At 53.9% G+C, this 24,730-nt stretch overlaps 2 protein-coding genes across 2 annotated transcripts in view; one reads left to right on the top strand and one right to left on the bottom strand.

Annotated features, from left to right (window-relative positions):
- Positions 1-24,730, bottom strand: part of GRINA (glutamate ionotropic receptor NMDA type subunit associated protein 1) — a 595,197-nt gene that overhangs the window by 299,841 nt on the left and 270,626 nt on the right. The window lies entirely within an intron of this gene.
- EPPK1 (epiplakin 1) overlaps positions 16,705-24,730 on the top strand; it is a 33,252-nt gene continuing 25,226 nt past the window's right edge. The window contains exon 1 of the mRNA XM_042464496.1: positions 16,705-24,655. Within this exon, the coding sequence (XP_042320430.1) occupies positions 16,785-24,655 (7,871 nt within the window). The 5' untranslated portion in view covers positions 16,705-16,784. The remainder of the gene's footprint in view (positions 24,656-24,730) is intronic.

Genomic DNA, 24,730 nt, shown 5'->3' on the forward strand with positions numbered 1-24,730 from the left:
ATGTTCAGTGAAGGTGCAAAGGGCACACCTGTCACTCCTCTCCTGGGGGGGGGGGGGGCATTGGCACAGCTGGTGCAGGTGAGGCCTCTGACACTTTTTGGACTGGCCACTTTGCTACCAGGTCCTCAGGTTTCCCTTTTGGTTTTTCTCACAGATCCAAAGTGTCCAAAAGAGCCCAGATGGAGGCACAGATGCCCACGGCTGGTGGGGCAAGAGAGAGCACTGAGGGTCCCCACACACATATCATGAAGGGTCTCCTTTCCAGGCAGCAGGGATGAAGGGAGAAAGAGCAGAAGGCTCAGCTGGGCAAGGCTTGCGGCATGAGCTTTTCTCTGGGGCACACACACACACATGCCCATGTCCCACTTTTCAGCACGATGGAGAGAGCAGGCTGGCCATTGCCACTTTGGGGCCCCTTCCAGCTCTATCCAGGTCTATGATGCCATGCTGGCCCTCTCATCAGGCCCCGTTGCCCTCCTGCCCCCAGTGGGGCTGAATTTCTCCTGGCCCTGGTCTCCCTCTGACCCCTGGGTGAAGACCTTGCTGCCTACTGGCCAGCTCAGCTCCCCTGCCAGGCCCCAGAGGCATCTGGAGCTGCAGGGCAAAGGCTCCCGCTGGGAGATGCCACAAGGACACCGCATCCCAGCAGCCTGGGCCCAGAGCCTCAGCGTGGTGAGCTGGGCCTCTGCCGCTGGGCAGATGGGCTTCGGAGTCCCTGCTGGCATCACAGCCAAATGCCAGCAGCTGTTTGGTGGCACAGAAAGGGTTACTGTGCATTTGGTAAAGGCTCCTCTAACAAGAACAATGACCAAAGAGGATCTACATAAATTCAAACTAGACAAGGAGGAAATCGAAAGAGTACCTCAGACCAAACACTGGTCAGGAAGGAGATTGCATTCAGTCAAGAGATAAGGAGAAGACTAGGAATGGGGAGGGCAGCCCTGAAAGCGCCAGGAGAGATCCTAAAGAGCCAAGAGATACGGCTGAGCCCTCAAGTGAGGGTAGTCCAGTCCATCGTATGCCCCATCACCACCGATGGGCACAAGAACTGGGCAGAGAAGGAAGCAGATAGCAGGGAAATCCAGTCCTTGGAGATGATGTGGGGCTGGAGAAGAGTGCTGAGGATCCATGGAGGGCCCAAAAGACAAGCACAAGGGCCCTGAGTAGTTCAAGCTGGAACTCGCCCTGGAAGCCCTGATGGCCAAACGGAGGCTGTCCTACTTTGGCCACATCATGAGAAGGAGAGGCTCCTTGGGAAAAGGATCCTGCTTAGCAAAGTGGGAAAAGAAGGAGGCTGCATGACGGGTGATGGGCCCAGGCAAGGAAGGCATGGCGGCCGCCCCTCCGTTTGCAGGCCAGAGCAAGACTTTGGGGCCCCTCCATCGGAAGTCCCTCGGAGCAAATGACAAGAGGGTTCCCATCTCTCTGTTGTTGCCGTGGTTCTCACTTGGCCCGGGGCCTTGGCCTGGCGTGGGGCGCACCGTGTGCCACACAATCAGTGTCAACGCTGCTTTTAGAAATGCAATAGTAAGAAGGAATTGAAAACAGGGCAGAGCATATTAAACAATTGGACACTTGATAATCTTAGGATTTAAAACTGGAACTCGTGGGCAGATGAGGGTTGAGCCGGCCGTGGTCCCCAGGGCAAAGCGACGACTGGGGCGATGCCATCCTTGCCGGCAGCCCTTGGTCTCCTTGGGGCCCCCCACCGCAGAGCAGGCCTTCCTCCTCCCCCTCCTCCTCTTCCTCCTGGCTTGGTGCTGCCTTCCGTTGAGCCAAGCGCCTCCTCTGCCCAAGTCTTTCCTGATCCAGCCAGTCCTGCTGCTGCAAGAGCCATCCTGAAAGAAGGCCTTGGCTGCAGCCAGAAGTCTCTTGCTCCAGGGCTTCCCCGCAAAGGCCCCTCTGCCTCTCTCCCCTTTCCATTCCCTCGCAAGGGCTTCATTCTGGGCTTGGTCCATGGCAACCTTCCCTCCGGGAGGCATCCCCAAGTCATCCTCCTGAGCAGCAGGAAGGAGCAGAGCGCCGCCCAGAGACTCGCCGCCTTCTGCCCTGCAGGAACTCTCCCTCCGACTTTCCCTTGGCCTTTCCTGGGAGGGTGGCCCGGTCCTCCAGGTCCCTCTTTGCGCTGCCAGGCCCTCTGCCCCCTCCGGCTCCCTCGGCCAAGCTCCGGCTGCTCACCTGCAAAGGGGGCGGGGCCACAGGTGTGTCTTCCCCGCCCCCAGAGAGAGAGAGAGAGAGAGAGAGACGCGGCTCCCGGCGGCGCCCTTAAAGCCCTCCTCGGTCCCGAAGGAGGAGCAGCGGCGGCGGCGGCGGCGGCGGAGCAGAGCAGGCAGCGCCCCGACGGAGCGGACAGGTAGGAGCCCGGCCGAGGAGGAGGCCAGGCCAGGGCCCTCGGAGGGGGAGAGACTCGGGGGTCAGGCTGGGGATGTTTCGCCCGGAGAAGAGGAGCCAAGAAGGGAGAGGATGTGTTTGGAGGAGGAGGAGGGAGCGAGCTTGTTTTCTGATGCTCCAGAGAACAGTCGAAGGAGGCAAGGGAGCAATGGGGGCAAACCGCAGGCCAAGAGACTCCTGAGATGGCGTCTCCTCCCTCCCTTCCTCGGAGGGGCTTCAGCAGAGGCTGGATGGCCCTCTCTCAGAATGGGATGCTTTGAGGGAAAGTTCCTGCATGGCAGCAGCAGCAGAAGAAGAAGGGCCCGGAGTAGGGCCCTTAATCTTGGGCCCTCCTCCATCCAAGTGCCGAGGAGGAGGAGGCGGCTTGGGAGGCCTCCCTTTGCCCCCGGAGCCCCTTTCCCGGCCCCTTCCCGCCCCTCTCTCCCGCCGTGGCCCCGAGAGGAGAGGCGCCTGGGCCACAAAGGAGGACCCAGCAGCAGGGCCAAATGATGGAGGACGCGAGCCCGTCAAGTAGGCAGCCCGGCTGCTTAGCCCTGCTCCGGCTGGAGGAGGCTGGCATGGAGGACATGTCCTGGGAAAGGAGGACGTGCCTGGCCACGCTGCTGCGGGACAAGAGGCCTCTGAAGATGGGGGGGCGGTGCCCCACTTTGGCCCCTGGGGCAGATCTGGAAGTGTGGGGCCAAGGCAAGAGCTGGGCCCCGGGGGACCCTCAGGGGACCCTCTGCCTGGGGGGGGGTCTTAGGGCAAGTGGGGGAAGGAGGGGCGCCAAGGCTTTGGGGGGCTTCAAGGGTCAGCAGTTGCACCCCAGAGGCAGCTTCCTCAGAGGAAGGGCTCTTGGCACTGACTTTGGGCCTTTCACTTTGGTGCCACTTGCTCCCCTCCCAGCCTCCCACAATCCCCCCTTTCTGCACTTGGAGCCATGGGGGCTGTATGTGGGAGCTGCATGTGCATGCTGAGCCCCCCGTCTTTCCAGGGGGCAATGAGACCTGCAAGGGCCAGCTCAGCAAGGCCAGGGCCCCCAGGAAAAGACAGCAGCAGGTGCCCCCTTCAAGGGAGGGTCTTGGGTGGCCCCATGGCGGTGGTCGTGGGGCACCTGCAGGGTCTCGGCCTCAGTGCCAGGCTCACCCAGCAGAGTTGGACCCCCTCCCGATGTAGGGCAATGGGGCGACAGAGGGGTCTTTGTCCCTCCTGCCCTCCTGGCCTGAGGGAGGACCAAGGACACTCCTCTCCTTCCTGGTCACAGGTGTGCCACCTGGTGTTGTTGGGATTCCCATCATCCTCAGCTGTGGGAGGAGGTCTGGCCGAGTACCCCTGCCATCTGTAGGGGCGCATCAGGACCAGTGGCAAGCAGGGGCCCTGGGTTCAAGCCTTGGCATGGCCAGTTGGCACGCAGCAGGGCTGGGCAGAGGAGCCAAGAGAGGGCCCTTGTGTGGCTGTCATTGTGCAGCAGCTCCCAAGAACTTATGGGGCGCGCCTTCTGGAGGGTTGTGTGTGGTGGGTCTGTGGGCCCTCCATTCTGGCCGCCTCCCTGCAGCGCTCAGGAAAAGGCCAGGCTCTCCTCTCTTGCCTTGTGTTGCCTTGTGTTGCTGTGTGGAGGTGTGTTTCCTGGTTGCCTGGCACCCTCCCCACCCTCCGGCCGCATGCACCGCCAGGTCAGCCCACATTGCCAGCCTCTGTTGCCAAACCGCCAGGGATTTGTGGAGCCTTTCTCCCGGCAGGTGGAGGGCGGATCAAGGTGTTGAAATAAGGAAGCGTGTGGAGATAATCCAAAGTGTGCGACGATCTTAGCCCCATCATCACCTGCGCCGCCCTCCAAGTGGGCCAGGGTCCTGGCCCTCACACGCTCAGGAGGGCCCTTTCCGGCCTCCGCCGGGGAACGCCGCTGGGTGGCTCCCAGGGATGGGCTTGGCTCCTTTTTGAGGTTCCGGGGCTGGTCTGCCACAGAGGATCCAGGGGTCTCCGCAAGCCCCCTTTCCCTACAAACAGCAGCAAGAGGGATCATGGGGGAGAACATACTGCCATTTAAAAAAAACCCTGAGATCTTTCCTAACATTCAAATCAGGCTTTATGTTATTTTAATCAGATTTGCTTTATCTTGTTTGTTTCACCTTTTAAAGCTCCGCCTTTTAAAAAACGAAATGCCAGAGAAACAGGCCCAACCCAGAGTCCAGCACAAGACCCAACGCACACAACACACACAGAGAAAGGCGCACTTCCTTTAACACACCCGCCGTGCGAAGAGAGCCGCCTGCGCTTACCCTCAGCCATGCCCTGCTTGGCCCTGCCCTGGGGCCCCTGCCCTCCGCTGCCCACTCCCTTTGCTCCCCAGAGAGGACCTTCATGGCCAGGGACCCTCCTGTCTCCGCCCTGAACTCCGTAATTGCTTTTTTATTGGGCCCAACCACATCATTGCAGCATAATGACCTGTTAAAAGGTGGTGCTTGCCTCTCTGTCTGTCTGCCAGGGCAACACCTTCCTCAGCCGGTGCTTATGAACTGCTGCTTTGCACCTGAGGCTGGGCTTCTCCTGCCGCCGGAGGACAGGACCCCTGGAAAACCCTGGGGAGGGGGTCAGTGGCACCCATTGGGCAGCCCAGACTTGGGACCAAGGGTGCCTCTCGCACCTGCAGTGACTGGGCAGAAGGGTGAAGCCTGGCAGTGGTCACCTGCCATGCCACCCGGTTGCCTGGCCAGCGACACCCACCGAAATGCCAAAGGCAGAGGAGACCTCTCTAGTTTCCTCCCTGGCAACCCTCCCACCACTGCCCCCCCCCCAGAAAATGAAGGACTCCCGCCCCCAATTGATGTTGCTCCCCAACTTAAGCAAGCTCTATAGGGATTCTGGGGAGAGGCTCCCTTGATGTTTTTGGTGGGTTTTTCGGGGGGCTATGTGAATGCCATGTTCTAGAAGAGTTTCTTCCTGATGTTTCGCCAGCATCATTCTCTGAAGATGCCAAAGCCACAGATGCTGGCAAAATGTCAGGAAGAAACTCTTCTAGAACATGGCATTCACATAGCCCCCCAAAAAACCCTCAGAAAAGCCTTCGACTTCACACCCTTGATGTGTTTTGGGTCCCTGCTGCAGCCATTCCAGCTATGGGGCTCGGTGGCCTCTTGTGTCTGCTCTGGGCTGATGCTGGTGGGCTGGAGAACACCCTCCAGGGGCACCCCTGGCCTTCAAAGGAACCGGCCACCCCTATGCCCTTGACAGTAGCCAAGGCTTGCCAAGGTCAGTACACCTGCAGAGGAAACATCCTTTTTGGTTCTGGCATCTGGTTCATTGGACCACAAGTTGAACATGAAACAACAGTGTGATGTGGCAGCTAAAAAGGCCAATGTGATTCCAGGCTGCATCAGTAGACGTATAGTGTCTAGATGAAGAGAAGGAATAGTGCCACTCTGTTCTGCTTTGGTCAGGCTTCATCTGGAATAATCCTGTGTCCAGTTCTGGGCAAAACAATTCCGAAAGGATGTTGAGAAACTGGAGCCAGGTGTCCAAAGGAGGGCGACTAAAATGGTGAAGGGTCTGGAAACCATGAAGCCCTATGAGGAAAGACTCAGGGAGCTGGGGATGTTTAGCCTGGAGAAGGGAAGGTTAAGAGGGGATATGACCGTCCTGTTTAAATACTTGAAAGGATGCCATATTGCGGAGGGAGCAAGCTTGTTTTCTGCTGCTTCAGAGAATAGAGTAATGGATGCAAGCTTCAGGAAAAGAGATTCCACCCAAACATTAAGAAGAACTTATTGACAGTGAGAGCTGTTTGGCACTGGAAGACACTGAAGCCTTGGAGAGTGAAGGCATCTGGAGGTTTTCAAGCAAAGGCTGGATGGCCATCTGTCCCAAGGGGGCTTCGAAGGTGTATTCCTGCATGGCCAAAGAGGGCTGGACTGGATCTGGGCCCTTGAGGTCTATGGTTCTATGATCTGGTTCTGTCCAGTCTTCCTCAGGGCAAGCAGGGAGGGAAGGCAGATTCCAAAATATTTCAACACGCTTCCCTATATATGAATGGAGTTATTTATTCTTCCAAAGCACCAATTAAGCCAATTGGAAACGCCCCACACGCCGGGGAGAGGTGAGCCGGGCAGCCTCAGGCCCACAAATACAATACAATGGAAGCACCCAGAGAAAGGCCGGTCCCGCTGCTCCCAATCGCAGTTGCCTTCTCAAGGTGCCCTCCTGCCCTCCAGGCCAAACACAGAAGTCTATGCAGCTTCATTTTCACTTACTCCGTGTCTCCACTTCTAACAAACAAATCCAACAAAATATGGCTCTGTTTCCAAACCACACAAAGGTGTTTATCCTTTCTTTCCTCTTTAGAAATGTGATAAAGGAATCCCAACCTTAAAAAAATTCATCCTGGGCCTTGTCTTTCATCGGGATGGACAACCTGTCCATTTCAGCCATTTCTACACTCCTTGCTATCCATCCCTGTTTAAGGTGGCATCTCTGCAGCCGTCCAATATTTCGCGAACAGCACTCTGCTGCCAGAGTCATGTAATGCAGGACTTTATAATTCAGCTCTTTGTTCATTTGACATCCCCAGTTAAACTAATGCTGGTACTAGATTCATTTTACTTTTAAGCGCCTCTTGCGTCGACAGCTGTGTCTGTTTCCACACTTTCTTGGCCTTGTTGCACAACCACCGCATGCGACAGAAGGATTCTTCAGGTGTTTTGCATTTCCACCAGACATCTTTTACCCCTTTATACCTTTAGGATAACCTCCCTGTATTGCATCTTAAAGGATTTTAAGGCAGGTAGACCTACCTGGCTGGCTGAGGGGGGCTTGGGTCAGACCTTCTCCCCCTTGCTTTGTTTTTTTTGGGGGGGGCAACTACCCTGGGATGTTTTTGGGACGGGGGGCAAGGGGCCTCCTCACAGCAGCTTCCGAGAGAGCTGGTCTGCAACAGCACCCCCTCCCAGTGGCCGCATTGGAAATGTTTTCCTCCAAGACATTTTGGGTTTAATTGCCAAAGTGGCTCTAGCACCCATTTTGCCAAAAGTGCCCAGTGTGCCATGCCATGAGCCCAAAACAAAACAACAACTCTGGAATCCCAAGGACCAGTCTAGCTGCCTGTCTGGGCCAAATGCTCAATGATGCCACCCCTGAAGCATCCCTCTCAGGGGAGCAAAAGGGGCCCTTGAAGCCCCAATGAGACACTGCCCCTGCTTGGGGCTTTTTCATTTCTCCATCAGCTCCCCTCAACCATTTGGGATGTAAGAGGATGCCCCCACAACCCAGTGGGATTCCACAATCTAATTGGCCTCACTCCGGCACCTGGAGCCCAGTCTGGGGTTTGTGAGCCCATCGTGGGCATCAGAGGCCCTGGGAGGAGCTGCAGCGGGTGCAGGTTTAGCCACAGGTAACAAAGGGAGGGAAGGTTGTGGATCCCCCCCCCCCCATGTCCTTTGGAAGAGAGTGGCTCCCTCCAACCAAAGAGCCCTCCTTTCCTCCCTGCCATGGGTTTCCTCCATGTGGTAGCAGGATCAGGTGGTCTGGCAGCGGCACTGGTGATCATTTTGTCCTCCTTCCTGTCCTGGGGGCCAGGTGGCCGGTTATGGACTTAAGGGGTTTTCTCAGCAGACCCTTTCATCAAAGGTGCTGAAGGTGGCATGAGCTGCTTTCCACTATGTGTCCTCCTCTGAATCACTTTGGGGCTCCTTAAGGTGTGCCAGGGGAGGCAGTGCGTAAATGGTGAAGGCGAGGGAAAGCCAAGATCCAGCCCTGGGTGCCAGAGGAGGTGGGAAGGCCTGGCACAGAAGCCTCTCACTTCTGGGCAGAGGCGGGTGATGAAACGTTTTCTACCTGAAGACAACACCCTTTAATTTGCAGGGAGAAGATCTGTCTCCCAACCGGTTGTGTAGCTCTGCTCCATGGGAATCTGGGGTGCTTGCACCCCAAGGAAAGGCCTGATCCCACAAGCAAGTCCTGATTCCCAGGTGAGAAGCCTGTCTGGCAAGGCCAGGTGAGGTGGCACCTCCAGCCTGTGGGCTCCAGAAGGCCCCCGCTGTGGCATCACCTGGCTCCCGCCTTCCTCCGGCCGCCTCTGCACTCGGTCAACCTGTCCAGGTGGCACCCAGGCTCACCTGTCTGGATGATGATGCTGATGCAAGTCCTGGTCCCAGTTTGCTATTCAACATCTTTATCAATGACTTGGATGAAGGAATAGAGGGCATACTTATCACATTTGCAGATGACACCAAACTTAGGAGGAGGAGTAGCTAATACCCCAGAGGAGAGGCTCAAAATTCAAAATGACCTTAATAGATTAGAAAGCTGGACCAAAATCAACAAAATGAATTTAAACTTAGGGAGAAAAAAATGAAATGCATGGATATTATTATTATTATTATTATTATTATTATTATTATTGTATTGTACTGTTTGTAAATGTTTTTATTGTTATTTGTGATATTGTTGGGGAAGGGGGTTGTGATGTTTTTATCTGTTTTTATCTTGCTGTGATCTTTGGAACAGCGGTATAGAAATAAAGTATTATTATTATTATTATTATTATTATTATTATTATTATTATTATATCAGAAGGGGACACCTGGCTTAAGGAGACTTAAACATGTGAAAGGGATCTAGGAGTCCTTAGACCACAAGTGGAACATGAGTGAATGGTGTGATGATGTGGCAGCTAGTAAGGCCAATGTGATTCTAGGCTGCATCAATAGGTGCATAGAATCTAGATCAGAGATTCCCAACATGGGAGGCCTGTCAGATGGAACTTGAGAGGTGTGGCGAAGAGTGGCTTGTGCCCTTGAAGGCCATGAGTCATCCCTTAATTGCTCAATTTAGATTCCCGTCTTTTGCACCGAATTAAAAGCTTGTTTTTTTAAGCTCAGTTTGTTCACCCACAGTATTATATGTGGCTCTCTTCCAACTCTGTGATTCTGGTGGGCATGCTTTGCTCATTGTGCTTCTGCCTGCTGGCCCCATCTCTGTGCCGACCCTCCCTCCTCCGTTGGGGAAACTGAGCCACTCAGGAGGCCTGAGACTTATGGGTCAGTATCTGGGGGGGCAGAGGAAGAGGGGTCGCATTTTGGCTTGACTCCTCTCTCCCAGCGCACTGGCAGCCTGCCTACCTCCAAGCAAAGCCAGGCATGTCCCAGGCAGGATGAGGCTGGGCATGGCTGGGCCAGCGTCCCACAGGCTCAGGAACAATGAGGACCTTGGTGCTGGCCAGGGGAGGACCCCCCCCCCCCATCACCAGATGATGTCCCAACCGCTCCTTGGGGGACTCCTCCAGTGCCAGACTCCTGGAGGCCTGGCCCTGGAGCATCCGCTGGGTCCTTGCCTTTTGCCCTGGCAGGGAATGGCAGCGGATTGGGACCAGGGAGGGAGGGCATCCCTTGTGTCAGCCCTGTCAGCTTGGGGGGGGGGTTCCCCGGATGAGGCAGGGAAAAGCCCATCCCAGGTGCGTTTCTGGGGGAGAGCAGAGCCCTCCCCTCACTTTCTGATCCTTGGCAGCATCTCAGGGGGCTTTCCCTTCTCTGTGAGACCCTTAGCACAGAATCTGGCCGCCTCAGGACCTTCAACTAGGGAAGGAGAGCCGGTTTCTGGGTTGTATTCTCTGGGGGTGCAGAAAACAAGCTTGCTCCATCCTCAGTAGGCCACCCTTTCAAATCAGGTCCCCTCTTAACCTTCTCTTCTTCAGGCTAAACATAGGACCTTATCACACTGGGTTTTTTGAGCTCAGAACTAGGGTCAGTGCGAATTGAGTGATGCGGATCCACGTTGGAATGTTCATGTATTTTCACACCTGGTTGCTTTCAATGGGAGCCCCTTCTGTCCTCCTTCCGTGAGGCTTCCGAACTGAATCCTTCCTGGCTCCTCATTTTGGCAAGTGCACTAAATAAGTGGATTGATGGGGTTCGCATTGATGGTCAGTTCGAACTCACTGCAGATTGGTCTGGTGTGGAATTCCAATCTGCCGGTGCTCCTCCCATGATGCCCTGCTGCAATTTACCCCATTTTCTTCCGGTGGCCCTTTTCACTTTCTGGGCAACTGGGGCTGGGAGCGATCATCGCTCCGTTGGAACTCTCTCTCTCCTTCCCTCTCGGTCCCCACTGCACCTTCTCCAGAGCAGCCTGGTCAGCCAGCGCTCCCTCCCTCCCTCCCTCCCTCCCTCTCTCACGCACACACACACACTCACTCACATATATACATACACATCAGTCAGGGGATGATGAGATAGGTCGCTGGGGCCAGGGGATGATGGGTTAGGTGGCAGAGGGGGCGAGATGGGGATGCAGGAGCAGTCAGGGGATGATGGGTTAGGTGTCGGGGGAAGGAAGGGAGCAGATCAGGGTCTAGGAGGATGCAGGGGATGATGTGACAAGAGGATAGATATAGATATATGTTGCTGAAATAGATGAGGGGACTGTCAAGAGGACAGATATTGATGTGGCTGAAATGGAAGGGGGCTCTGACACAGAGGACCCTTTGAATTTGGCTGCCAGGGATGGGGAAATAGAAGGGAGGAAGAAAGGTACAGCTGTCATTCAGGTGAAAGTGGAGCCAGGCTCCCTTCTTCTCCCCAGAAGTGCAAAGGTTCAGGATGCCTTCAGGACCCCGCTGAGCATGCGCAAGGGTCCCAATTCGAATCGTTGAATCCGCATGGTATGCACCGGTGTGGAAATACAATTTGCACTCCCTCCGCTTTCCCTGAATCCGCATCACGTGACTTGCCTTGGATTCGATTCCCCCTCGATTCGGAAGGGCAATGGAAGGGCAACCAGGTGTGATAAAAGAGCCACGTTATAACATCAATTCGAATCATTTGACCCACACTCACCCCTGATCTTAGCTCCAACAACCTCAGTGTGATAAGCTCCATAGCATCTCCCTAAGCTGCTCCTCAAAGGGCTTGGTGGTTACCAGACCTTTCCCCAATTTGGCCCCCTCCTCTGGAATAGGATCTAGCTTGTCCACACCCTTCTTGGACCAGAAGCCAGAGTGTTTGTGTCAATAGTGCTGCCTTTCCATAGGCAATGAATATTGGCTTCACGCGGCCGCCGAACGTGGGTCAAGAGGGCAGGAGGATCCCCTGGCACAGGGTGAAGCCCCGGGCATATTGGGGGGGGGGGGTTGCAGCAATGATGCTGTTATGATTACTGCCCTCCCATGTATTCCTGGGCTTCACCCTTTTGCTCTCTTAACCCAAGTGTGGCACGCGTGAGGAGGACCACCTTTTGCCCCTGCGGGTGCAGGGAAACCTAAGGAAGAGGGGACCCTCCTTCCCGTCCTCCCCCAGGAGAGGGGCAAATGCGTGGCTGCCTTTTGCGGGGAGGGTCTCCCTGCAAGGCCGAATTCACCATTCAGCTCCTTCGCTCAGGTCCAAACGTGGGGTGGGCATTACTGCCTCCCCTTCCTACATTCCCCTCTGCCTGCCTGCAGGATCAGGGGCCACAGTCAGGAGGAAGAGGGGCACCCAGAGCCCTCCCAGCTCCCCTTGCAGACCCTTCCCCCATAAATAATAATAATATAATTAAAGATGGGGCCTAAACCAAGGAGAGCTTTGGAAGAGGGGCAGCAGCGGAGACCCCAGTGAGAAGGTGGGGAGAGGCTGGCAGGATGCTGCCCCCCGCAGGCTGCCTGGTTCCCTTCTTAGGTGCACAGCCTATGGCCTGCGCATGGGCACAGAGAGGGCAGAGGAAGGGGGCCACCTGGGTGGACTTGTGGCCCCCAAGAGGCGGGGTCTCCCCTGAAGGGGGCCAGAGGGGAGCTCTTGCCCACTGGGCTGGGGTGCTGGCCTGCACCTGGATGTGGGCAAGTGGGAAAAAGCCGCTTCTCCTGCCATGCCCCTTGACCCTTGGAGTACCCCTTCCCTCTCTCCCCTCTGCCTCCAGCGCACCCCCAACGCAGTGCAGACCCTTGAGGGCCCTGAGCCGCATTAAGGTGGCTTTGGGGAGTCACTGTAAGGGCAAGGGAGCGGCATCACATCTGCAGGCAGAGTTAATGCAGTATGGCACCGCTTTGACTGCCAAGGCTCCATCCCACGGCCTCCTGGGACTTGTAGTTTGGAGGGAAGACCTTGCTTGCTGACAGAGGAGGTCCCGGTGCCTCACCAAACAACAAATCCCAGCATCCAATAGCAGCACGGAGGCTTGGCTGCTAAAGTGGCATCAAACTGAATTAGCTCTCCAGTGCAGATGCAGCCACCACCTGCCGTGGGGATGAAAAGAGGGATTGGCCTGCAAGGTAATATCTGGCCCTGCCTCTTTATTGGGAGCCCCCAGGAAATTAATAAGAGAGGGTGGGGGTGGCTAAGTGGGTCGGCAACCTCCCCCGGCCCCCCCCCCCCCCCCGGGCTGGTGAGGGTGGCCTTTCCTGGCAAGAGGGCCTGGCCCAGCAGGAGCAACAGGGAGGCCATCTTGTTGGTGCCTGAGCGGCCATTTTGAGGCCAGAGGGCCCTGTTGGAGGCTCCAGGTCTGAGGGGTTGCTTATGGATTAGTTACCTCGTTTTGTTTAATGATCCCCCCCCCCCGCCTCCAGCCCTGGGGCAGCTGACCTCCAAGGAGGCCCTGGGCCAAGGGGCCTTTTCCATCTGTGCCTCCCCCCCTTCCCTGAGGGTCTGTCTTGGCCTTTGGAGTGCCAGGGCTCCCAAGTCCAGCCTCCAATGCCAGTGTGCAAAAGCCTCCACTGGTGGGCATGACCCAGGCTCCGCCTAAAGAATACCCCCTTGGGGTGCGGATGGGCAGAAGACCATGGCCGGCCAAGGGCGTCCACCCCACTGTCCAGCCGCTCTGTTCCAGGATGGGCAGCATCCGGACCTTGAATATTTCTTTTAAAAGCAGACCCCTTTGGCTTTGCAGGATCTCCTCTTGACCAGGTTGTGCCCAAAGTCGTCCATTGCTTGGCAGTGCCCTTTAGGGGGCCAAGATGGAGGACACCTCGATGGCCAGCGGGCTCAGGGCAGAAGAGGCCTTCCTCTGGAAAGGGACTGACATGGCGTGGCATGGCATGGCGTGACCAGACGGCATCTAGGCTGATGGTGGTTCCGTGGTACAGAAGGCTCTGCAGGGAGGACAAGGCCGAGTGGATGCCAGTCCCTGGCATAAGATGCCCACCACAGTGGCAATTGGTGGCAGTCTTTTTGCAGAGAAACCTTCCTTTGTGTGCGTGTGTCCAAGGATGGGCACATATTGACTGTCCTGCCGCAGGACTCTCTCCCATGGAACAGAATGCTGGAGTCTATAGGGCGGGCGGGTGAGTGGGTTGCCTTCTTGCAGTGGTGGCAGGGAGGAGGGTCTGTGGCGCCAGTGGCATTGCTAGCGGCATGTGGGGGTCCACACTGCACCAAGTGGCACCCGAAAAGGGGGGAGTGATCCCAGTGCTCCTCAGGCATCTGCTTTGGGCCAGAAAGGGCTGCAGCATTCACCTGTGTCCCTTTAAAACACTGAGGAGATGGGGTGAGTGGGGTGAGGCTCCGTTGAGGAGGAAGGAGACGCCCCAGGATTCTTTTACGTTTAATATATATTTTTTTAATTATTCTTTATTTTTTTCTTTAAAAACATCACATTTTACCAAATTTTTCACTTTAGTCACATGGAACTATGTATATATAAATACATTTAGACTATGCATAAGGTGTTGTAATTTAAAGGTATAATATTAATTTTGCTGGTTGTTTACATCACAACTATTGCCATTACATTCAGTCGTATATATTAGAATTACAATTTATGAGTAACATTAGTACAAAAAACATGACTAAGGATTCTGTATGCTGTGATATAGGAAAAAGTCAATGGGGGGAGAATGACACCGTGAGTGACCGCACCGGGTGATGCCAACCCTAGTGATGCCACTGGTCTGTGCACCTGCACTGTGGGCCTGGAAGTGTGCGTGCGTGCATGCGTGCATGCGGGCATTGCTCTTTGTGTCTTCCCCCCCTTGCCAGTCCCTCCTGTATTCCAGGTGAAGAGAATGCTCTTGATCTGGATTACCTGTCACCAAGGGGAAGAAGGCTGGGCTGGGCAAGGCAGGGAAGGGAAGGGAAGGGAGGGGAGGGGAAGGAAGGGGGCAGGTTGGGGGGGCAGGAAGGGGATGCCTGGGCTTGCCTCTTGTCCTTTGTTGTGCAGTTTAAGCAAACGCCCAGGAGGCAAATACAGTTGGGGAGGCGACTCAGGGAAGAGAGGCAGCCACAAGAATCTCTGGGGCTGCGTCCAAACTCTTTTTTGTCCTTCTATTTGGGTGTGTCTGGTGCAAGGACAACATGGGCCAGGCAGAGGCTCCAAAGTAAGAATGTCCTAGCCCCAGAGCATGCGCTGGTGCCTAGCTGCTTGGCCAGCTTTCAGGGCATAAGACCAAAGGGAGCAACAATCCTGTTTCCACAATCTACCACTCTTTGCCAGGAGCCTTCCACCCCACCATCCCTCCACACAGAGGCCAGCCTGGTACTTTAGAGTGGGTGGGTGGAGGCCATGCTGGGACTATGTTTGAGGTGTCCCCCATGCCATCCTCATCTGGATAGAGGATTCTTCTGCTCCTTTGCACTGCTCTCCAAGCAAAGTGTTTGAATATTGTTGTTATTATTATTATTATTATTATTATTATTAAACTTTATTTCTATAGCGCTGTAATTATACACAGCGCTGTACAAAGTCGGTAAAGTTAAAGAGTATATAAAAGCCTGCCCAAGGCGTACATTCTAAGATAATAACAATTAAAAGAGGAATAGATAAAATTACCATATAGAAAAGAAAAAACAGATTAAAAACATCACATATAAAAGCAGATCACATCAAATATTGTCGGACAGCCAGATGACAATCACAAATTCCCTGAGAACGCTTCCCTAAACAATATGGTTTTCAGCTCAGCTTTAAAGCTGGTTAGGGAAGTGATGAGCCGTGAATGCAGAGGAAGAAGGTTCCAGGAATGAGGGGCAGGCAGCAAGAGAGAAGGGACGGATCCAGGACGGGGCAGAGAAGATCCTGGGCTGAGAGAGGAGACTTTGGCTACCAGAGCGGAGAGTGCGAGTAGGGATGTAGGGAGAGAGAAGATCGGTTAAATAAAGAGGGGCCAACTCATGCAGGGCTTTAAAGATGAGTAGCAAGAGTTTGTACCTGATGCGGAAAGGAAAAGGGAGCCAGTGAAGGGAAGACAACAGAGGGGAGACATGATCATAACGGCGAGTGAGTGAAATAATGCATGCAGCTGAATGCTGAACAGAAATTAATGGGTGGAGATGAGAGAGGGGAAGCCCTGCCAGGAGGAGGTTACAGTAGTCTAGTCGTGAGACCACTAGGGCATGGACCAGTGTTTTTGCGGTAGAAGCTGAGAGATATGGACGGATTTTGGCGATATTGTAGAGAAAAAATCTGCAGACTTTGGCTGTAGTCTGAATCTGTGGGACAAATGACAAAGAGGAGTCAAAGATGAAACCGAGACTACGGGCTTCCTGGACCGGCTGGATAGAAATGTTATTGACAGAAATAGAAAAGGAGTAGTGAAGGGTGGGCTTAGGAGGGAAAACAAGAAGCTCGGTCTTGGACATATTGAGCTTCAGACGCCGATGGTACATCCAGTGGGAGACAGCTGTTAAACAGGATGACACTTGCTGCTCTAGCTCTGGTGAAAGATTAGGGGTGGAAATGTACAGTTGGGTATCATCGGCGTAAAGATGGTAAGAGAAACCAAAAGAACTGATAAGTTTGCCAAGGGAGAGTGTGTATAGAGAGAACAGAAGGGGACCCAAAACAGAGCCCTGAGGAACTCCAACAGATAAGGGGACAGAAGACGAGGTCTGACCACCCGAGACCACTGAAAAAGATCGATCTGACAAGTAAGATGTGAACCAATCGAGAACAAGGCCCGAGAAACCAAGGTCAGAGAGTACATCTATTAGGAGACAGTGGTCCACGGTGTCAAAGGCCGCAGACAGATCGAGAAGGACAAGGATAGAGTAAAGGCCATTCGCCTTGGCCCGCAAAAGATCATTCAAGATCTTAGTAAGGGCCGTCTCTGTGGAGTGCCATGAGCAAAAACGAGACTGGAAGGGATCCAGAATGGAGTTGGTTTCAAGAAACTCAAGACAGAGTGAATAGACAACTCGTTCCAACACCTTAGAGAGAAAAGGAAGAAGAGAGATTGGACGATAGCTAGCCAAGGAAGAGGGGTCGAGAGAGGGTTTTTTCAGGATTGGGGAAACTAAGGCATGTTTGAAGACCGAGGGGAAGGAACCCGAGGAGAGAGAGAGAGATTAAAGATATAGAGGAGGGAGGGTAACAAAGAGGGGGCTATAGAGATTAGAAGACGAGAAGGAATTGGATCAAGAGAGTAGGTGGTGGGTTTTGATGAGTTCAGCAGCGAAGAGAGTTCTTCCAAAGAAACAGGAGGAAACACAGAGAGTTGATTAGTAGGAGGGGCGAGGAGATTAATGGTGGGAGCCAATCAAATACACATCACTGACATTGCCTTTTCTTTACTCTCTTTGCAGAAAGACACTTCCTGTCCCAGAACAGAACAGGCCCATCTCCCTGCGCACGAGACGAACGCTTGCACACTCAGATCGTCGACAAGGCAAGTTGCTGCCAAGGGGCAAGTAAGATTGACACCCATGCCAGGGGGCTGTTCCTCTTTCACCAGTGACACAGAAGCAACAGTGGGAGAAATGTGCTCCCGGAGCATCTCAGGAGTTTATTTGGAGGCCTCTGGCAAGACAGTGAGTCTCGTGGATGCTGTCCAGGAGCATTTGCTGCAGCCTGACGTTGCATTAGCCCTTCTGGAGGCCCAGGCAGCCACAGGTGGCATTGTTGACCCTGTAAGAAACCAGCTGGTCCCCGTGGCAGAGGCATTGGCCCTGGGGCTGGTAGGGCTAGAACTGAAGGAGAAGATCTTGTGTGCAGAACGAGCAGTGACTGGCTTCACAGACCCATACACAGAGGAGAAGATCTCACTCTACCAAGCCATCCAGAAAGAGCTGGTTGGAAGAGAACAAGGTCTCCGTCTCCTGGAAGCCCAAATAGCCACAGGAGGCATCATTGATCCCATCACTCGCCACCGCGTCTCTCCTCATGAGGCCAGTGCACATGGCTACCTTGATGAGGATCTGCATAACTCCCTTTCTGATCCTGAGAATGAGGAGGCCAAGGGCTACTTGGACCCCAACAGTAACCAGAAGGTCACCTACACAGAGCTGATGAGAAGGTGCATTGCAGATCCAGCCACAGGTCTGCTGCTTCTGCCACTGAAAATCTCCTTCCCTGGACTGCGAGGGTCTGTGTGCAGCCATGAGCTGCTGGACTCTGGCATCATTGATTCAGCTACATTCAAAGCCCTCCACAACGGGGAGCTCACAGCTCAGGAGGTAGCGGAGATGGATGTTGTGCAGCAGTACTTGTCAGGGACAAACAGCATTGCTGGTGTCGCCGTCCTGCAAACTAATGAGTGCAAGAGTCTGTACCAGGCTTTATCAGAACACCTCCTCTTGCCAGGCACCGCTGTGATTCTCCTTCAGGCTCAGGCTGCAACTGGAGGCTTGATAGACCCAGTAAAGAACGAGAGGTTTTCCCTTGATGAAGCTGTCCGGTCGGGAGTGGTGGGGCCAGAACTCTATGAGAAACTGTTGTCAGCCGAGAGAGCCGTTACAGGGTACAGAGACCCCTACACCGGGGAGACTCTTTCTCTGTTTCAAGCCCTGCAGAAGGGTCTTGTGCCCCGGGATCCTGGTGTTTTCCTGCTGGAGGCCCAGCTTGCCACGGGTGGCATTGTTGACCCCCACACACACCACCGTCTCCCTGTGGAGATGGCCTGCCAGAGGGGTCATTTAGACAAAGACACACACAGCCTCCTTTGCCAGCCCATGGATGACCTCCGTGGTTTCTTTGAGCTCAACTCAAAGGAGAACTTGTCATATGCAGAGCTGCTCCTGAGATGTGTCACTGATCCAGACACGGGGCTCTGCCTCTTCCCCCTTTATGGTGACCCTGGGAGGGAGCATCACTTCATTGACCACAGGACACAGCTTGTCCTGAGAAACAGAGCAGTCCCTGTGGCCTATGGCAAGTTCAAAGGGCAGTCCACTTCACTCTGGAAGCTCCTCTTTTCAGACTGCTTCACAAGAGAGCAGAGGAGAGCTCTCCTCCAGCAGTTCCGTTCTGGGGGTCTTTCCATTCACAGACTGGCTGACACAGTCCGTGACACTGTCTGGCAGGTTTCTGCCAACCCCAGGATCACCTTTGAAGGCCTGAGGAGCAAGGTGACCCCTGCCCAGCTCCTGAGCTCTGAAATCATCAACAAAGATTTGTTTGAGAAGTTAACCCATGGGGAGACGTTGGCCAAAGATGTTGTGAACATGGGCACAGTGAAGAAGTACTTGGAAGGGACTGGAAGCATCAGCGGGTTGTTCCTGCCAGACTCCCAGGAGAAGATCGGCATCTACCAGGCAAAAAGGAAAGGCCTTCTGCGGCCAGGGACATCCCTCATCCTCCTGGAGGCTCAGGCTGCCACCGGATACATCATTGACCCTGCTGCCAACAAGAAATACTCTGTGAATGAGGCTCTGCGGGCCAATGTGATTGGACCAGACGTTTTCGACAAGCTCCTGGCAGCCGAGAAGGCCGTCACTGGCTACAGGGATCCCTATACCGGGTGCAAGCTTTCTCTCTTTCAGGCCATGACAAAGGACCTTATTGTCAAGGAACACGCCATCCGTCTTCTGGAAGCCCAGATTGCCACTGGAGGCATCATCGACCCCATCAACAGCCACCGCCTGCCTGTGGAGGCAGCCTACAAGCGGGGCTACTTTGACAAGAAGATGAACCTGATCCTTTCGGACCCCAGTGATGACACCAAGGGCTTCTTTGACCCAAACACTCACGAGAACCTGACCTACTTGCAGCTGAAGGAGAAGTGCATCACAGAGCCCACCACAGGCCTCTGCCTCCTGCCACTGAACAGCAAGAAGCGCCAGTTCATTGATGATGCCACCAAGCAAGCGTTCAGGAGCTCCTGGCTCTTTGTGAAGTACGGGCGTTTCCAAGGCCAAAGGGTCTCGGTGTGGGATCTACTGAACTCAGAGTACTTCAGTGAAGGAAAGAGGCGGGAAATTTTCAACCACTACCACTTGCAAAAGGTCACCCTACAACAAATCTGTCTTCTCCTGGAAGAGGAGATGAAGAAATGGGCCCGCATCAGATTCCCAGCCATACGGGGCTATGTCACTGCCTATCACCTTGTGGAGACAGGCATCATTGACAGGACCCTCTTTGAAAGACTGCTGGAAGGAGCGGTGAGCCCCGAGGAGGTCCTGCACATGGAGTCTGTCAGAAAGTACCTCTACGGCACCGGCAGCATTGGGGGGATTGTGCTGCAGCCCTCCAATGAAAGAGTGAGCCTCTATGCAGCCATGCAGAGGAACATTGTGTTGCCAGGAGTGGCCCTACCCTTGCTGGAGGCGCAGGCAGCCACTGGCTTCATCGTTGACCCTGTGAGCAACCAGAAACTCTGCCTGGACGATGCCGTGAAGGAAGGCCTTGTTGGTCCTGAGCTGTATGAGAAGCTGCAGCGTGCAGAAGAAGCCGTCACTGGCTACAGGGACCCTTTCACAGGCAAAAGGATTTCCCTCTTCCAGGCTATGAAGAAGGGTCTTGTGCCTGACAAGCGGGCTCTACAGCTGATGGATGCCCAGTTGTCTACTGGCGGTGTCATTGACCCCCAGAGTGGCCACTATGTCCCAGTAGAATTTGCCCAGAAGAAAGGCTACTTGGATGAGGACCTCCACAAAGCGCTTTCAAACCCAAGCAGTGACACCAAAGCATTCAGCACTCTTGACAGAAGAGAGACGGTTTCCTACAGCCAGCTGATAGACCGGTGCCAGAAGGATGACGCATCTGGCATTCACCTGCTGCCTCTGTCACAGGCGGCGGCTTCTCCCGTCTGCACCGATGAGCAGATTGAGGAGCTCTTCAGGGCCACCCTTGTGGAAGACCGGGGGGTCACCCTCTGGGAGCTCCTCCACTCTGGCTATTTCACCGAGGAGCAGCGAAGAGACCTCTTTGAGAAGTACCGATCCGAGGCACTTTCGCTCCAGCAACTCATTACCCTCATCCAAGAACACATTCAGGAAATAGAAATAAAGGCTCAAACCCAGGTCACCTTCCGAGGCCTGAAAGGTGCAGTCCCTGCAGTCTGGCTTCTGGACACTGGCATCATTTCAGAGCAGACATTTACAGAGCTGGCTCAAGGGAAGAGAACAGCCAGAGAGGTTTCGGAGATGGAAAGCGTGAAGAAGTACTTGAAAGGGACCGGGGCTATTGCTGGAGTCTTCGACCAGTCCTCCGGAGAGAAGATGGGGATTTACCAAGCGATACAGAATGGCCTCCTCCTGCCAGGCATGGGGGCAAGGCTGCTGGAAGCACAGGCAGCCACAGGCTCCATCTCAGACCCAGTGACAAGCCAGAGGCTTGATGTAGGAGAGGCCATCAGAGCTGGCCTTGTGGGCAAAGAACTGATGGAGCAGCTGCTGCAGGCTGAGCGAGCACTGACCGGCTACCTGGATCCCTACTCGGGAAAGCCGATCTCGGTGTGTCAGGCAGTCAGGAAGGAGCTGATCCCTGCCACAGCTGGCATCCCCTTGCTTGAGGCTCAGCTGGCCACAGGTGGCATCATTGATCCCAGCCACCACCTTCACCTTCCTCTCCCTGCTGCCTACAAGCACGGCTTCTATGATGAAGAAATGCACAAGACCCTTTCTCAACAGAGCGACGACACCCGTGTCTTCTTTGACCCTAATACACAGGAGAGCCTGACTTATCAACAGCTGAAGGACAGGTGCATCCAGGATGCTGGGACCGGACTCTTGCTGCTCCCTCTCTCTGATGATGCAGCTTTCTATGGGGACAGGCAAACCATCGAGGTACTGAAATCTGTAACGGTCTGTGTCAACATTGGGCGATATAAAGGCCAAGAGGTTTCTCTCTGGGATCTGCTCAACTCAGAGTACATCGCCAGTTGCAAGCGCCGGGAGCTGATGCTGACATACAAAGAGGAGAACGCTGAGGCGCTTCAAGAAATAATAACAGTCATCACCAAGATAATTGAAGAGACAGAGCAGCAGGGCAAGCGGTTCTCCTTCAAGGGTCTGCGCAAACAGGTGTCTGCCAGTGACCTCTTCCAGTCACAGCTCATAGACAAGGAGACTCTGGATGACCTCAGCCAAGGAAAGAAAACGGTCCAGGAGGTCACTGAGATGGACTCTGTCCGGCGGTACCTTGAGGGTGGGAACTTCATCGCTGGAGTCCTTCTTCAGCCAAGCAACGAAAGGATGAGCATCTACCAGGCTATGAAGCAGGGGCTGCTCCGGCCAGGGGCCGCTCTGGTGCTGCTGGAAGCCCAGGCGGCTACTGGTTTTCTCATTGACCCGGTGAAGAACAAGAAGTTGTCAGTAGATGAGGCCATGGCTGCACGGCTGATTGGAAGAGAGGTTTATGAAAAGCTGCTGAGTGCAGAAAAGGCTGTGACGGGATACAGAGACCCATACACCAAAGAGCAGATCTCCCTCTTTGAGGCCATGAACCAAGAGCTCATTGTGAAAAGCCACGGCATCCGCCTGCTTGAGGCCCAGATAGCCACCGGTGGCATCATTGACCCTGTCCACAGCCACCGCATTCCTGTGGAAGTAGCCTACAGACGAGGCTACTTTGATGAAAAACTCAACCAAATTCTTTTAGACCCCACTGACGACACAAAAGGCTTCTTTGACCCCAACACACATGAGAACCTCACATACCTGCAGCTGCTAGAACGATGTGTCCAAGACCCAGAGACAGGGCTATATATGTTGCAAGTAGTCAGGAAAGGCGGAAGGTACTTTTACATCGACGAGGCGACAAAACAGTTCCTGCAATCCCAACCTATGCAGATGCAGGTAGGCAGGTACAAAGGCCAGGCTGTCTCCCTGTGGGACCTCCTCTGCTCCCCATACATCCCAGAACAGAGAAGGAAAGAGTTGGTTCGTCAGTACAAGTACAAGAGCTTGACATTAGAGCAGTTTGGGAAAACTATTACTGCTATTGTTGAGGAAACGGAGGAGAAAGCACAGAAGCTTTGCCTGAAGGGACTCAGGGGGGACGTGTCGGCCGCGGAGCTGTTCAACGCAGAGATAATTGACAAGAAAACGCTGGACGGTCTCCATCATCATCACGGTGCCCTTCAGCAGCTTTCCCGCAAGGACTCAGTGAAACGGTTCCTGGAGGGAACCGGCTGCATCGCTGGCGTTTCAGCGGCAGCCAGCAAGCAGAAGATGAGCCTCTACGAAGCCATGAAGGGAGGCCTTGTCTCACCAGGAAATGCTCTGATGTTGCTGGAAGCGCAGGCAGCCACAGGATTCATCATTGACCCGGTGAAGAAGGAAACCTTTCCTGTTGACCAGGCCGTCTCTGAGAGGCTTGTGGGCAAAGAGTTTCACCAACAGCTTCTGCTTGCAGAGAAGGCTGTGACTGGGTACACTGACCCTTTCACAGGGAACAAACTGTCTCTTTATCAAGCCATGAAGAAAAACATGGTAGAGAGAGGCCTTGCTCTGAGGCTGCTGGAGGCCCAGATTGCCACGGGCGGCATCTTCGATCCCTTGTACGGCCACCGCATCCCTGTGGAAGTGGCATATAAGCGGGGCCATTTGGACGAAGACACTTTCCTCTTGCTTTCTGATGCAGAATACGCTGCCAAAGGCTTTGTGGATCCCAACACTCAGGAAAGGATCACTTATGCTCAGCTCATGTCCAGGTGTGTCAAGGACGCAGAGACAGGGATGTACCTCCTCCAGCTGCTGGACAAGGGGCAATATTTCTATGTAGATAAGGTCACGAAAAACATTCTCTCATCTACAAAGGTTAACATAACGCTTGGGAAGTACAAAGGACAAAGCGTCTCTCTCTGGGAGCTTCTTTCCTCAGACTACATTAATGAAGAAAAGAGGAAAGAGCTGATTAAAAAGTACAAGACAGAATCCTCAGCTGTTCTGCAACATATCACTAATGAAATTCTGAACATAATAAAAGAAAAAGAAGGTAACAGAAGAGATATATGGTTCCAAGGGCTACGGAAGCAAGTCACCGCTTCAGAATTACTGAAGGCTGACATCATTGGCGCAGACACCATGAAGAACCTGGAGGAAGGGAGACAGACGGCACAAGACGTCGCCCAGATGGATTTGGTGAAGCAGTACTTGGAGGGCACAGGCTGCATTGCTGGCGTGCTGGTCCCATCCAGGTCTGACCCCTCCAAGATGGAGAAGATGACCATCTACCAGGCCATGTGGAAGGGCATCCTGAGGCCAGGCACAGCCCTGGTGCTGCTGGAGGCTCAGGCCGCCACTGGGTTCATCACTGACCCTCTGAAGAACAGGAAACTCTCAGTCGAAGAAGCCGTTTCTGCAGGTCTTGTGGGGGCAGAGATTCTTCACAAGCTCCTTTCTGCAGAGAAAGCAGTCACGGGATACGCAGACCCCAACACTGGGAAAAAGATTTCCCTCTTCCAGGCAATGAAGAAGGAGCTGATCCTCAAAGAGCACGGCATCCGCTTACTGGAGGCCCAGATTGCGACCGGGGGCATCATTGATCCCGTCAACAGCCATCGAGTGCCAGTTGAGGTGGCCTACAGACGAGGCTACTTTGACGAGGAAATGAGTCAGACCCTCTCAGACTCCACAGACGATACCAAGGGCTTCTTTGACCCCAACACGCATGAGAACTTGACATACATGCAGCTGCTGGAGAGATGCATTCCTGACCCAGACACTGGACTTAGGATGCTACAAGTTCAACATGATGGTTTCAGTGCCTTCGACTTGGATGAAAATGTAAAGAAGACTTTGAAGTCAACAACAACAAGAGTTAGTGCAGGCAATTTCCAAGGAAAGGAGACATCACTTTGGGACCTTCTCTTCTCTAGATACATCACTGACAACAAACGGGAAGAAATACTCAGACAGTTCAGAGCTGGAAAACTGACTACTCAGGAAATTATAACTATCCTCCTAAACATCATCAAGGAGAGAGAAGATACTGAACAAATGTTGAAAACTACCAAATTGCCTATACACTTAGGAAAGGCGAACAGAGAGCAGTCAACGATATGGGAGATCCTCTTAACTGGGAACATCTCAGAGGTCAGACGGGAAGAGCTTTTGAACCAATTTCAAAATGGCAGCCTGACTCTGGAGGAGCTCACAAACATCCTTATAGAGGCCACAACCAGAGAGAGAAAGCACCACATGAAACCTGATGTGTCCAGCGATATGATGATGATGTACTGACAAAGAAGAAAGGGAGGAAGATGTGTGTACGTGTGGTCGGGAGAAAAGGAGAAGGACTTGAAGTCCCG

This window comes from Sceloporus undulatus, chromosome 4 (assembly GCF_019175285.1).
Source record: "Sceloporus undulatus isolate JIND9_A2432 ecotype Alabama chromosome 4, SceUnd_v1.1, whole genome shotgun sequence".
NCBI lineage: Eukaryota > Metazoa > Chordata > Lepidosauria > Squamata > Phrynosomatidae > Sceloporus > Sceloporus undulatus.